Source organism: Galeopterus variegatus, unplaced genomic scaffold, assembly GCF_000696425.1.
Source record: "Galeopterus variegatus unplaced genomic scaffold, G_variegatus-3.0.2 Scaffold431, whole genome shotgun sequence".
In the NCBI taxonomy this organism is placed as follows: domain Eukaryota; kingdom Metazoa; phylum Chordata; class Mammalia; order Dermoptera; family Cynocephalidae; genus Galeopterus; species Galeopterus variegatus.
The window spans coordinates 578,181-590,410 of record NW_007726542.1 but is presented as its reverse complement, the minus strand read 5'-3'; the positions used below and the strand labels follow the sequence as shown (position 1 = coordinate 590,410).

Genomic DNA, 12,230 nt, shown 5'->3' with positions numbered 1-12,230 from the left:
GCCGGTTCGCTCACTGGCTGAGCGTGGGGCTGACAACACCAAGTCAAGGGTTAAGATCCCCTTACCGGTCATCTTTTAAAAAAAAAAAAAAAAAAAAAAAAAAGATCTCACCTCACAGGGAGGCTGTGGCAATGAATGAGATAATGAACAGCATGTGCTCACCCAGAGCCTGCCACAGTGAGAACTGAATGACAAAAGCTGTCATCCCCACTCTTTCCTTTCTTGGCTGCAATGTGGACATTTCTGGCAGCATTTCAGCGTCTGGATGCTGATACACAAGCAAGGACAGGTGTGGGGAATCTCAGTGGGAGCCTGGGTAAGAGCCTCCTTAGGTCTTCAGGCTAGGATGGGTCTGGGCATGGGATTAAGATGCTGCCTCAAATCCAGGGTTGCTGCCCACCCCAAGCCCAGAGGCTAAATCAGGATCTGGTAGGGCTGGCCGGTTAGCTCAGTTGGTTACAGTGCAGTGTTGATAACCCTACGGTCAAGAGTTTGATCCTTGTATGGGCCAGTCGCCAAAAAAATAAAAAATAAATCTGGATCTGGGAGGCAGGGATGAACATGAATGAGCAGCAACTATGTTGTGCATGCAGGGACACTATGATAAGCCACCAAGATCCTCCTGTGGAGCTGAAAGGACCCGTCACCCTCTCCCTCTCCCTCCCCCTCCCCCAGCTGCAGAAGTACTGCTGGATGATGGACTTCAGCTTGCAGCACTCCCTGGGAACTGCCCACCCCTCAGGGGCAGCCCACACTTATCCATCTTTTGGGGAGGTGTCAAGGCCTTGCCCTCTTGTCCCAACTGTGAACTCTGAAGGTCAAACCTAGCTCTATTATTCTCTACAGGTTTCACTGAGGACACTGTTGTGACATTATAGGCGAGTTCTCCCTTTGCCCAATCCTGCTTCTTTCCCTTCCTTACCCAGCCAGGTAGATCCCAAGAATACCCCCTAATAAATATCTGCACGATAATCTCCGTCTCAGAATCTACCTCCTGGGGAACCTCACTTGCAACAGGAACTGCTCAGCAGAGAATGTCTTGTGGGCAATTAGTGAGGTCTTCATGGAGGAGATGGTATTTATATTGGGTAGAATCTCAGCAGGTGTAGGGGGTACATCTTGGGAGGTGTCATTGTGCCAGTGGGCACGGGCAGGGCATGGACAATTGCCACAGCAAAAATAGCACAACCACTTAACTCACTTTGTGACCCTGAGCCAGAGCCTCAGATTCCTCCTCAGTAACATGTGACTGATAATCCTTTCTTCCTAGGGTCCTTGGGAGGTTTTCAGTAAGAGTTTTTTATCTTCCTCCTCATGGAGACTGGGCTAGGGTGGATCTACCTGTGCCCTTGGTCCTTTCTCCTCTTTTAAAACAACCTCATTTGTCCTTATGACAACCATGTGAGGTTGGTACAATTATCTTCATTTCACAAATGGAAGAGCTGGGGCCAGGAGAAGGAAATTTGCATTAGGGCATATTTTCATTCTTTCATCAAAAATTTTTAAATGGGCATCTACTCTGTACTAGTCTCTGGAGATACAGCAGTGAATATGACAGAAAAGCCCTCCTGGGGCTAATATTCTAGTGGAAGAGAGAGAAAAAAACCAAGTAAATAAATGAACTAAATGATTTCCAGCTGTGAAGACCACCGATCTGGGAACTGGGACTGAGAGTGATGGGGGGGGGGGCTCCTTTAGAACAACAGGTGGTCAGAGAGGGCCTCTTGAGGAGATGACCTTTGAGCTGAGACCTGAAGGAGGAGGAGCCAAGCTAAGAGCAGAGGTCTGGGCAGAAGGAACCATAATTGTAGCCTGCATTGATTGAGCATTTCTTATGTACTAGGTGATTTATATATATTAACTCACTCAATTTGCACAATAACCGTGTGAGGTAGGTTTTATTATTCCACTTTAGCAATGAGGAGACAGGCCCAGAGAGGTTAAGTGACTTGCCAGAAGTCACAGCCAATAAGTAGAGAGGAAGGAATAGCAAGAGCCACAGCCCAAAGGCAAGGAAGGCCTGGACTCTTTCTAGGAAAGAGGTGCTCTGTGTGCCTGGAAAGGAGCAAATGAGCAGGGAATGACCCTCAACTCAGCCCGTGGTTTCTGATCTCCCAGAGCTTCCCCAGCACAGGTCTAAACTGCAGCTTGTTTGGGAGACAAGCAGCAGATCAAGGATGGGGATGGAGGTTTAGCTGTCAGGTTCCCAAAGCAAATCCCCAAATCGCCAGAGAGAGAGAGGAAAAAAGAACTGACCCCCCCCCCACCCCATACCCGCTCAAAATCCTGGCCAGAGGTTGGAGAATCAGTCTCTGAGGCCTCAGCCCCTCAGGGCAGGGCCCACCTCTAAGGAAAAGACAGTGTCCCACTGCCTCTCTAGTGTACAGCAGGCTGGAATCACACATCTCTGTCTTGCAGCCTGTTTCCCATATGTAAAATGGGAATAATTGTCTCACAGGGTTGTTGTGAGATTAAATGATGTACAAACTCCTACCACACCTATGGGTTCATGCACTGTGAGCTATTTCTATTGCCAGTGGCTTAACCCTGTGGGGTCAGGCTAATCTTGCCCATTTCAAGAGTCCAGGGAGGAAAACGGATGTGAGTGAACGGGTGTACCAAGGCTGACTCAGCAGTCCGGTGCCAGGCCTCAGGTGGGTCCTACCTCATGCCTCAGGGATCTGATCCCACCCTCACAAGCCTCCTCGGTTTGGCAAAACCTCGAGACTGTAAGTGGCTTTTATGGGTGTGCACCTGCACAAGCAGTACTAGGCAGCCCCACTAGACCCCTGGCTAGAGGGAAGGCAGAGAACACAGTGAAGATGGGTGGAGGCAGAGAAGGGCACCTCCCACCACTGTTCAGAATCAGGCCCTCTGTGAGGAAAATGGAGACGGAATGGTCAAGCTCTCTCACCTCATATCTGGCTGAGCATGACTCAGCATGTCTGTTGTAAATACGTTATGTAAGAGTGGTATAACTGCGCATGTGCACCCATGTGTTCCTTGATTATCTGATTCTAGTATAAAGACAATGGCTCTGATCCACTGGGGGGCTGAGTCACATCCGAATAAACCATGTCAACCTTGCTAATGGCTCCCAGAATCTTTTTCCAACTACCTATCTCGTGACCTGCATAGGGCAGGTTTGAATGGTCTGTGACCCAGCCCCATACCCTCTCTCCTGGTCTCTAGTGTAGATTGTGCCACTCCTCTTGGGGATCTCAGGCCTACGGGGTCTCCCCTGTTTCAGCATCCATATTGCCTGAGCAGGATCTTTTTTTTTTTTTTTTTCGTGACCGGTAACAGAATCGCAACCCTCCGTGTTGCGCCCGTACCGCGACTGGCAACGGGATCGCAACCCTTGGTGTCGTGCCCGCACCGCGCTCAACCAGTGAGCGGACCGGTCTCTATATGGGATACGAACCCTTGGCGGGAGCGCTACCGCGCTCCCAAGCGCTGCACTCTACTGAGTGCGCCACTGGGCCGGCTCCTGAGCAGGATCTTTTTAAAGTACAGATTTGACCTGGCCACTTCCCTGCTAGAATCCTTCACTGGCTCCCCATGGCCTACGGGATGAAATCCAGGATAAAATCCAAATCCTTTCATGTCAGTCCAGGACCTTCCTTATCTGGCACCTGCTGCATCATCTCACAGCCAATTTCTTTTTTACCCCAGCTGCCAAAAATAAAGCAGGCTTTGCAATCAAACCTGGGGTTGAATCCCAATTCCACTATGTACTAACTGTTCGACTGTGAGCAACTCACTTCATCACTTTAAGCCTCAGTGGACTCATCTGTAAAATGGGGATAGTAATACCTAATTCTGAAGGTTTTAGAAAGAGAAATATAGGGCAGTGCTTGTCACACAGTAGGAGTTCACAAAATGGAAGTCCCCATATCCTTCCCCTGAGAGTTTCTCTATTAATCCCTATAATGGAACAGCGACTACCAATGTAACCATTTTGGGGAAATAAGAACTCCAGAATTTAACAAAGGTATTAAAGGTCCTGACACCCTTGGGAGATGTGGACTGGGCTCTGCTTTCTAAGAATGAAGTTCCAGAATCTTCCCTTTGGGTATATCCCTAGGCTGTTCTATGCAAGCAAAGCTCCTTCCCCATGATGGGACCCTTGCCAAACCCTCCAGCCACAGCAGCTGCAGCAAAGTCAGGCTCCCTGGCCTCCAGACCTGTGAGCTGCTTCCTCAGCCTGAAACACCCTGATTTCCCACCTCTTCTTTGGGTTGAAAACACTGCAATTCAAGCCTGAATAAATCTCCTTTGCCCCTTAGAAGGAACAGAGCAAAGGTCTGCTATCCATGGGACCCTTTCCGAACACCTTGACTGTTCTGGGAGCCACTGAAACCAAGTGGGTAAAGAGAGAGGAACCACCCCATCCACCATGCACAGGGTGGAACTGAAGATGTCTGGGTGGGAACCCAGCCTCCTCCCTCTGCCTCTCCGAGCCTGTCTCTTCATGGTAAAATGAGAATGATTTTTACCTTCCAGGATTGTTAGAGGATTAAATATGAAAATGTGTGTTAAGTGACCAATAAATGTCAAGTTTCTTCTACTAACAAGTGCCCTTTGTGTCTTTCATGTATCGTTCCCTTGCCTGGGATGTCCTTCCTGCCTCTCTGTGAAACTATTCATCCTTCTAGGCTCAACCCAAATGTCACCTTACTTAATGTGTTGGTTTTTTTGGCTGCCTGGTACAGGGATTGAACCCTGGACCTTTGTGTTATCAGCACCATGCTCTAACCAACTGAGCTAACCGGCAGCAAGCCTTTACCTTACCTAATGTATTGGTCCCTTCTCTGAGCCTTCAGGGCACTTGAGCAGCTCTCTTATTTGGAGATTTCAGGCACTGCTGACTATGTCTTTTTGCCCCACTAGACTAGTTCTTCAAGGCCAGGGCTATGTTTGATTCTCTCAGAGAGTATGCCTTGGGCAAGAAAACACCGGGCTTTTAAAAAACATGATGGAAAATTTCAAACATATCCCAGAATTAAGAAGATAGTACAGTGTAGAAAATAGCATAAAGAACTCCTTCTACCCATAACTCAGCTGTGACAAAAATCAGTAGGTAAGTCCAATCTTGTTTTACTCTACCCCTTGCCTTATGAATGTTTATTCTTAGGCTCCTGGCCATGGCACAGAGCAGGCACTCAGTCTGTGTTGACAGGTGTGGGAGAATCTTCCCAGGGTTCCTTTCTGGGACACCTCCTCCCAGCTGTCCTGAAAGTCCCAGTGGTGGGAGAGGCAAACTATGTATTGCACAATCCTTATTCCTGCAGGTACAGCCCCAGAGCTGGGACTACAGTCAGCAGAGAGGAAGGAGACAGCCTAGCTAGCATATGGGGGCTATGACCACCTGCCCATGGCCTTTCAAGTCACTGCCTGGAGACTTCTCAGGATACATATAGGACCAAGGCCTCTATTCAAATGATACTCTATTGCATGTCCTTGCAGAGGTTTTGTGGCAGCTTCTCTAAGCCTGGGTTTGGGTATGTCCTGGGGAGCCTAGAACCAAAAGCCCCAGATAGCCTTTGGGTTCTGGCTCCACTTGTGCAAGTCTGAATCAGCCCCATGGCTGCATGGTTTGTGCCTCGGCTCTGGCCTTGCTTCTCATCCTGGCTGGCCTCAGTGTCTTGCTGGCCCCCTGCATCCCATGGATGCCCTCTGGCAGTACCAGTTTTGTGTCATCCTTCTAGGAGACTCAACTGTGGGTAAATCATCTTTGCTGAGACACTATACAGATGTCATGCTTGTCACCCAGATAGTGGAGGTGAACTTCTCTGTGCTCCTTGTGGAGGTGGAGCCTGGGGTCCAGGTGAAGCTCCAGTTCTGGGGTACAGTTGGTCAGGAAAGGATCTGGTGAGTATGGCAGTAGCAGGCTTGGCGCCTGCTCCCTGGCTTCTATACTGCTCTATCCCTGAGGACCAACGACAGAGCTCATCCACCAGGAAGGAAAAGAGAAGGTACCTTTGAGGCCATTTAGATGGATGGACACTGGACCAAGAGCAAAAGTCTGAGTCTTGACCTGCCCAGTGACCTCGGACAGGTCACATGACCTCTCCAGACTTCAATGTTCTTACCTGTAAAATAAGGGGTCATAATTTGATGACCCCTAAGGGCTTTTTCTTCTCTAACCCCAGGTAATTGGAAGACCTTACTCCAGCTCTGCCCTCTTCCTTCCAGCTTCCCCCCATGCAGGCACAAAGGACCCTCTCCAGGATGGCTTCCTGGTCCCAGATGGCTCCTTTCGTGTCCTCAGAATTCATCTCATTGTTGAGCCAGTCCCTACCTCTGCCTCTTGGTAAATTCTTTCTCAGGAAAACCTTTAAAGCCTTATTCCTTTATCTTTACTCCAAATAACTACAGCCACTTCCTGGCTGGTCCCCTTCCTGCCTGCTTCCCATTCCACCCTCCACACTGGCGGCCAGAGTGAGGCTTTTAACATGCAAATATAGTCAGGTCAGTCCTTTACCTAAAACTTCACTGGCTTTCCATTGCCTGTGCAGTGGTTTTCAAACGTCTTATTTATATGCCTATTTTGAGCAGCAGAATCCTCCTGTCTGATGGTATCTTTCTCAAAGCCCTGAAAAATCCAACAAATAAGATGTTGCTCAGGCTGAAGAGGGGTGGGAAGCCCAGAACCAGCTTGCAGAGTCCCCTACACTACACCCTCTCATCCCCTGCAACACACATACACAGCAGCCTCCAAGGCATGGGAGCTGAACTGAGGGCTCCATGTACACGCGTGAGAAGCCAGGATGAAGCCCATACCACTAAGCCTGAGCGCTGTCCAACCAACCCCAAGCTCACTTTCGGCTCATCTCTAGCCACTCTCTCCTAATCTTGCACTTTAACCTTTAGCAACATCGACACACTGACTTCTTTAGACCTCTGGGCCTTTGCATGCACTATGGTTCTACTTAAAATCCTTCAATGGCTCCTGTTACTTTTTGGATAAAGACCGCTCTTTTACAGGCCAGCTGCCAAAAAAATAAAGACCACTCTGCTGGGGCCTACAAGGTACTGCGTAACCTGGCCCAACTTCCCTCACTACACTGATTCAGGGCTTGACTACATGCAGTTCACTGTCCTTAAACGAAATCCCCACTCCCTTCACCTGGATCCCTCAAATCTCAGCTCAAATAGCACTTCTCTCCAACTGCTTGGACCCCTCCCCCAGACCTGTGAAACTCTCCTTCACAACCGTTGTCACAAAGACAGTTTTACATCTATCCAGTAGCAGGATCACTCCCTCTAATCTGTTTTTATTCATCACTATAGTTCACTGCCTAGCACAGGCACAGGCCCAGCTTATAAATACTTGCTGAATCAATGAACAAGCCCCTCAATATGCAGATACGACAAGAGGACTCAGCTAGATGAAGCCACTTACCTGTCACACAGCTGATCAACAATTAAGGTCTTCTGACTCTACCCCAGTTCTTTCCATTAAAGTTCCCCCAATTTCTTTGTCCCCTTCTGTCCTCAGCAGAGAACTCAAAACCAATTCTGGATTCCTTCTTGGCTGCCAAGGTCAGTGACCTGCTCTTATTATTGGAACTTGGCTGCAAGTCTCTTGCTGTTTGATATCAGCACCAGAACATCCTTTGAGAGCATCACCCACTGTCATCAGGAGAAAGTGAAGCCCTCATCATCCTCATCCTGGTGGTGAGCCACAAGAGTGAACTGGTGGCTGTGCGTCAGGTGAAGCTGGAGGAGGAGGAGAAGCTGGCTGCCTGTTCTGGAGAAAGTGAAGCCCTCATCATCCTCATCCTGGTGGTGAGCCACAAGAGTGAACTGGTGGCTGTGCGTCAGGTGAAGCTGGAGGAGGAGGAGAAGCTGGCTGCCTCTTTGGGGACTCTCTATGTTGAGACCTCAGCCAAAAGCAACAGTAACATTGGAAGAGCCTGTGAGATGCTCACCCAAGAGACCTATGATGCTGTGAAGATAACGATCATGGGGTCAAACACAGAGTGGAAGGGAGTAAAAAACAGGGTCCCATCTTGGGCCAAGCTTCAGGAGGCAGAGGACCAAAGCAGGGCAAGGTGGATATGCCTATGCTGGTGACTCCCGGGTGGAAAAACCACCCTGCCTGAAGCCCATGGAACCCTCACAATCCACAAGGGCTGTGCTGGGCCCAGGACAGGATGATGCTAGGTGCCACTGAAGGACATGATCCTGAGGTCTAGAGGGGGCCTGGTTTATCCTGCCCTATGGTGAAAATACCAAGATCAAGGATACCAACAACTAAGGACAGTCAGGTACTTGCACAGACCAGCCTTTCCCCAAGGCCACTTCCATCCCTTCTCAGGGACAAGGGTGAACACAACTTTCTCCAGGAGTTCCAGAAAAGCAAGTCAAAAAGGGCTGTTGGGCATATAATACTGCCAAAACCAGGATGCCTCTTCAGTTTGGGGCTCATGAGAGAAGGTCACCCTGCCTGATTCTTGTGGCAGAGAAACCGGACTCAAACTACTAATGGTACAGCCTCCTTTGCAATAAAATAATGGAAAATCCCTGAGTTTTTCTCAAACACAGAACTGAAAAACAATACTGCCACCTGCTGACTAGAGAGCTACATCCAGCCTTGCTTGTCCTAACTTTCTCTGGCATTTCAGAGGCTGTAAGCCATGTACCCTATGTCTTTCGGTTAATAACTTTTTTATTCTGGAAAAGCAAATGAAAGTCATGTTTATATAAACACTGGCATTACAAAGTACAGGGAAGAGGGGAAGGAATAAAAAAACAAAACCTACAAATCCTGCTAATACTGTCTCACCCAACAAGACCATAATGTTTTGTCTCATATTCAATCACTTATATAATAAACCACAAATAAAATCTTCTCTGGAAGATACATTGCTCCTCTTTGAGATGGCAGGGACAAGGGACCGGAAGTTTGGGTAGGAGGCTTTATTCTTTTGGCAGATCCTCTCAGTCATTATAGATATTGCTGCACTGTTAATAAAAAATATATGCTTCTCTGTAAAGCATTAAAAAAAAAAAAAACTCCAAGGATGAGATGGCTGAGGTCTCAGCTCAAGTATCTCCAAATAAATTGTTGTCCATCTCCTGACCTTTCCATGTGTTATTTCTTGGTTGTCTTCCGGATCAATGCCATTCTCTGAAAGGAGAGAGAAATAAGCAGTTACACAGGTTAGACTCAGGAGCTTTCTGGAACATCCATGTGTGGTTAGCAGGTCTATACTAGAAGGGAGGAGACCTTGGGGACCTGCAGTCGCAGGACATTTCAGCAGGTGCCTTCCAAGCAGAGAACAGTCTGTAGTGCCCCAAGAGATGTTTAGAAGGGTTAGTGGACCCATTTCATCAACCAAAAGACTCAAACTGTTCTAGGTTTGCAGGATGGCAAAAAAAAAAGCAAGAGAAGGTGACAGTTCTTGCCTTCTGGGGACTTAAGGGATAGGCCAACAAAGCTCATGTTTTCTAGGCTCTCCCCACCCCTATATCTCTTCTTTCTCTCATGATGGAGTAAATAGGGAAAGGGCCTCTATTTCAAACTTGTGGCTGGCCAGTTAGCTCATTTGGTTAGAGAGCAGCCTTATAACACCAGGGTCATGAGTTTGGATCCTTGTACTGGCCAGCCGCCAAAAAAAACCAACCAAAAAAACCAAAGTTGGGATAGCCTGTGGCTCACTCGGGAGAGTGCGGTGCTGATAACACCAAGGCCACAGGTTTGGATCCCTATATAGGGATGGCCGGTTAGCTCACTTGGGAGAGCGTGGTGCTGACAACACCAAGTCAAGGGTTAAGATCCCCTTACCGGTCATCACTAAAAAAAAAAAGAAAGAAAGAAACCAAACTTGTTGCCACACACAAAGGGAACTGACATTTCACACCTGATGGCTAGCAATGAAGGGAAACTGAAGACCAACAATTTCTTTTTTTTTTTTTCCTTTTTGTCTTTTTTCGCGCCCAGCAACGGATCGCAACCCTCAGTGTCATGTCCGCACCGGACCGGGACTGGCAACGGGACCGCAACCCTCGGTGTCGCGCCCGCACCTCGCTCAGCCAGTGAGCGGGAACCGGTCTGTATGTGGGATCCAAACCCTCGGCGGGAGCGCCGCCGCACTCCCAAGCGGTGCACTGTAGCAGTGCGCCACCGGGCCGGCCCCCAAGACCAACAATTTCTACCACAACCCATCATAGAAACACTCAGATCACGGGTTTCAATTTTTACTATTACTAGGCACTGGCCAAATTACTAACTTGCTTTGCTCACTCTTTTTGACCAAGAGATTGTCCCAACATTATGATGTTTGTTGACTAAATAAATAAGTCTGAAAAGTGGATAATTTGGGAGCACAGCCAAAGTGACACTCCATTGTCTGGAGGGACTCCCTTCTGAAGAACACTGTGATCATTTGATTCAGGCTATTGGCGGCTTCCTTGTAGGGCTTCCTCTGGGAGCTCTGTAAACACTCATTCCAGAGATATCAGGCTATGGAAAAGCAAGGGACACTCACCCAGGACAGCCAAGCTGTGCCTCTGAAGATTGGAAAAAGCTTACTTTTCAAATATGAGTAGCTGGTTAAATTAGGAAGGCCAACATTGCTGATGGACTGACTAATGATGGCAACAACTTGCTCCACAGCAGAAGTGGTATTCTCACACTGACCTCTATGTTCCTTGTTAAGAGGGGCGGAGAACAAAGGTTAAGTTGGAAGAGAGGCCAGAATGCCAACAGCATCCTGGGTACTTCTCTCAGCACAAATATAGCATAGTTCTGCTTTCTTTAACTGGCCCTCTATTCATAGGGCCATGTATGGTGTTCATATCAGCAAAAATGAAGGAAGATTTCATTAAGGAGGTGTGGAAAGAGTGAGATCCATCCATTTTAGAAGAACCTAGAATCAACAGCTTTAAGTGATGTCCATCAGAGCTGAGAGAAAAAAACCTATACCCCATGTGGGAACACACAGCACCAAAGAAATATCTGCTTGATTTCCTGTGGATCACTGTTGCCTCTTGCCCTCACTGCCCTTTGGTCCAGAGAGTGAAGCTTGCTGTGTGGGGGAAGTGAGGCCGCTGGAAGGTAGTTGTGGGCACCCTCTCTAAGATATAGCTCAAAGGATCAGCCCTGGCTGCTCCCAGGGCTTTGGTGGCTCCTCACCTGTTTGTGAGCTTCTGTGGTGCAAGCTTTTTTGTAGGGTCGGATTTCTTCAGAACCAAATCCTGGGATCCACATGTTCCATTGGCGTTCTGCAAGGAAGAAGCCAGCACATAGATTAAGGGTGCCAGGAAGGCAGCATCAGGAGTGCAATGTGACCCTCAGACAAGGATCAGTGAGAACAAATCTGGGCATCAACTGTATTGGGCCGGCCCGGTGGCGCACTGCTATAGTGCGCCGCTTGGGAAGCGCGGTGGCGCTCCCGCCGAGGGTTCGGATCCCACATGCAGACCGGTTCCCGCTCACTGGCTGAGCGAGGGGCGGGAGCAACACCGAGGGTTGCGATCCCGTGGCCGGTCCTGGTCCGGTGCGGGCGCGACACTGAGGGTTGTGATCCATTGCTGGTCACGAAAAAAGACAAAAAGGAAAAAAAAAAAAAAACTGTACTAACACTACCCTATAGAGGGATTCTATGGAATACAAATGAAGAAATTGCACATGGCTCCTCCAGGGTTTTACAGGACACAATTTGAGCTTCTTGCAAAGAAAAAGGGGTAAATTAGTCAAAGCTGTGAGTGTTGAGCCCTAAGGTTACCCTGCAGCTCACCTAGTCCCGAAAACAAAAGTCACTTCTTTCTTCAGTTGTCATAATCCTTTGCTCAGAATAACCCCTCTCAAACCCAAAGAAAGAATAGGGACAGAAAGGCATTTCTAGCATTCTGGAGTTAAGAGACAAGGCCCAGCTCTGCTGCTTCACTGTGGAGCTATATGATGTTGGATCTCTATTTTTTCATCTTTTACATGGTAATAACAATAGTAATAACTACCTCATAGGGTGGTTGGGCATTCAGTGACATAATGCATATAAAGCATTTAGTCCAGGGCTGGCCCGTGGCTCACTCGGGAGAGTGCGGTGCTGATAACACCAAGGCCCCGGGTTCGGATCCCACATAGGGATGGCCGGTTCGCTCACTGGCTGAGCGTGGTGCTGACAACACCAAGTCAAGGGTTAAGATCCCCTTACCGGTCATCTTTTGAAAAAAAAAAAAAAAAAGCATTTAGTCTAGAGCCTGGGATAAATATACAG

At 48.3% G+C, this 12,230-nt stretch overlaps 2 protein-coding genes across 7 annotated transcripts in view; one reads left to right on the top strand and one right to left on the bottom strand.

The window, feature by feature from the left end:
• Positions 1 to 5,761: 5,761 nt before the first annotated feature.
• Positions 5,762 to 8,082, top strand: LOC103587241 (ras-related protein Rab-39A-like). The gene is made up of 2 exons (XM_008568693.1): positions 5,762 to 5,849; positions 7,649 to 8,082. Exons 1-2 carry the CDS (start codon positions 5,762 to 5,764, stop codon positions 8,080 to 8,082), a joined length of 522 nt encoding a protein of 173 aa, XP_008566915.1.
• Positions 8,083 to 8,659: 577 nt separating this feature from the next.
• Positions 8,660 to 12,230, bottom strand: part of TAF12 (TAF12 RNA polymerase II, TATA box binding protein (TBP)-associated factor, 20kDa) — a 30,537-nt gene continuing 26,966 nt past the window's right edge. For all 6 annotated transcript variants that reach the window (XM_008568683.1, XM_008568679.1, XM_008568677.1 and 3 more), the window contains 2 exons: positions 11,147 to 11,235; positions 8,660 to 9,139 (listed from right to left, as the gene is read on the bottom strand). In XM_008568683.1, coding sequence (XP_008566905.1) covers positions 9,104 to 9,139; positions 11,147 to 11,235 — 125 coding nt within the window. In that variant the 3' untranslated portion in view covers positions 8,660 to 9,103. The remainder of the gene's footprint in view (positions 9,140 to 11,146; positions 11,236 to 12,230) is intronic.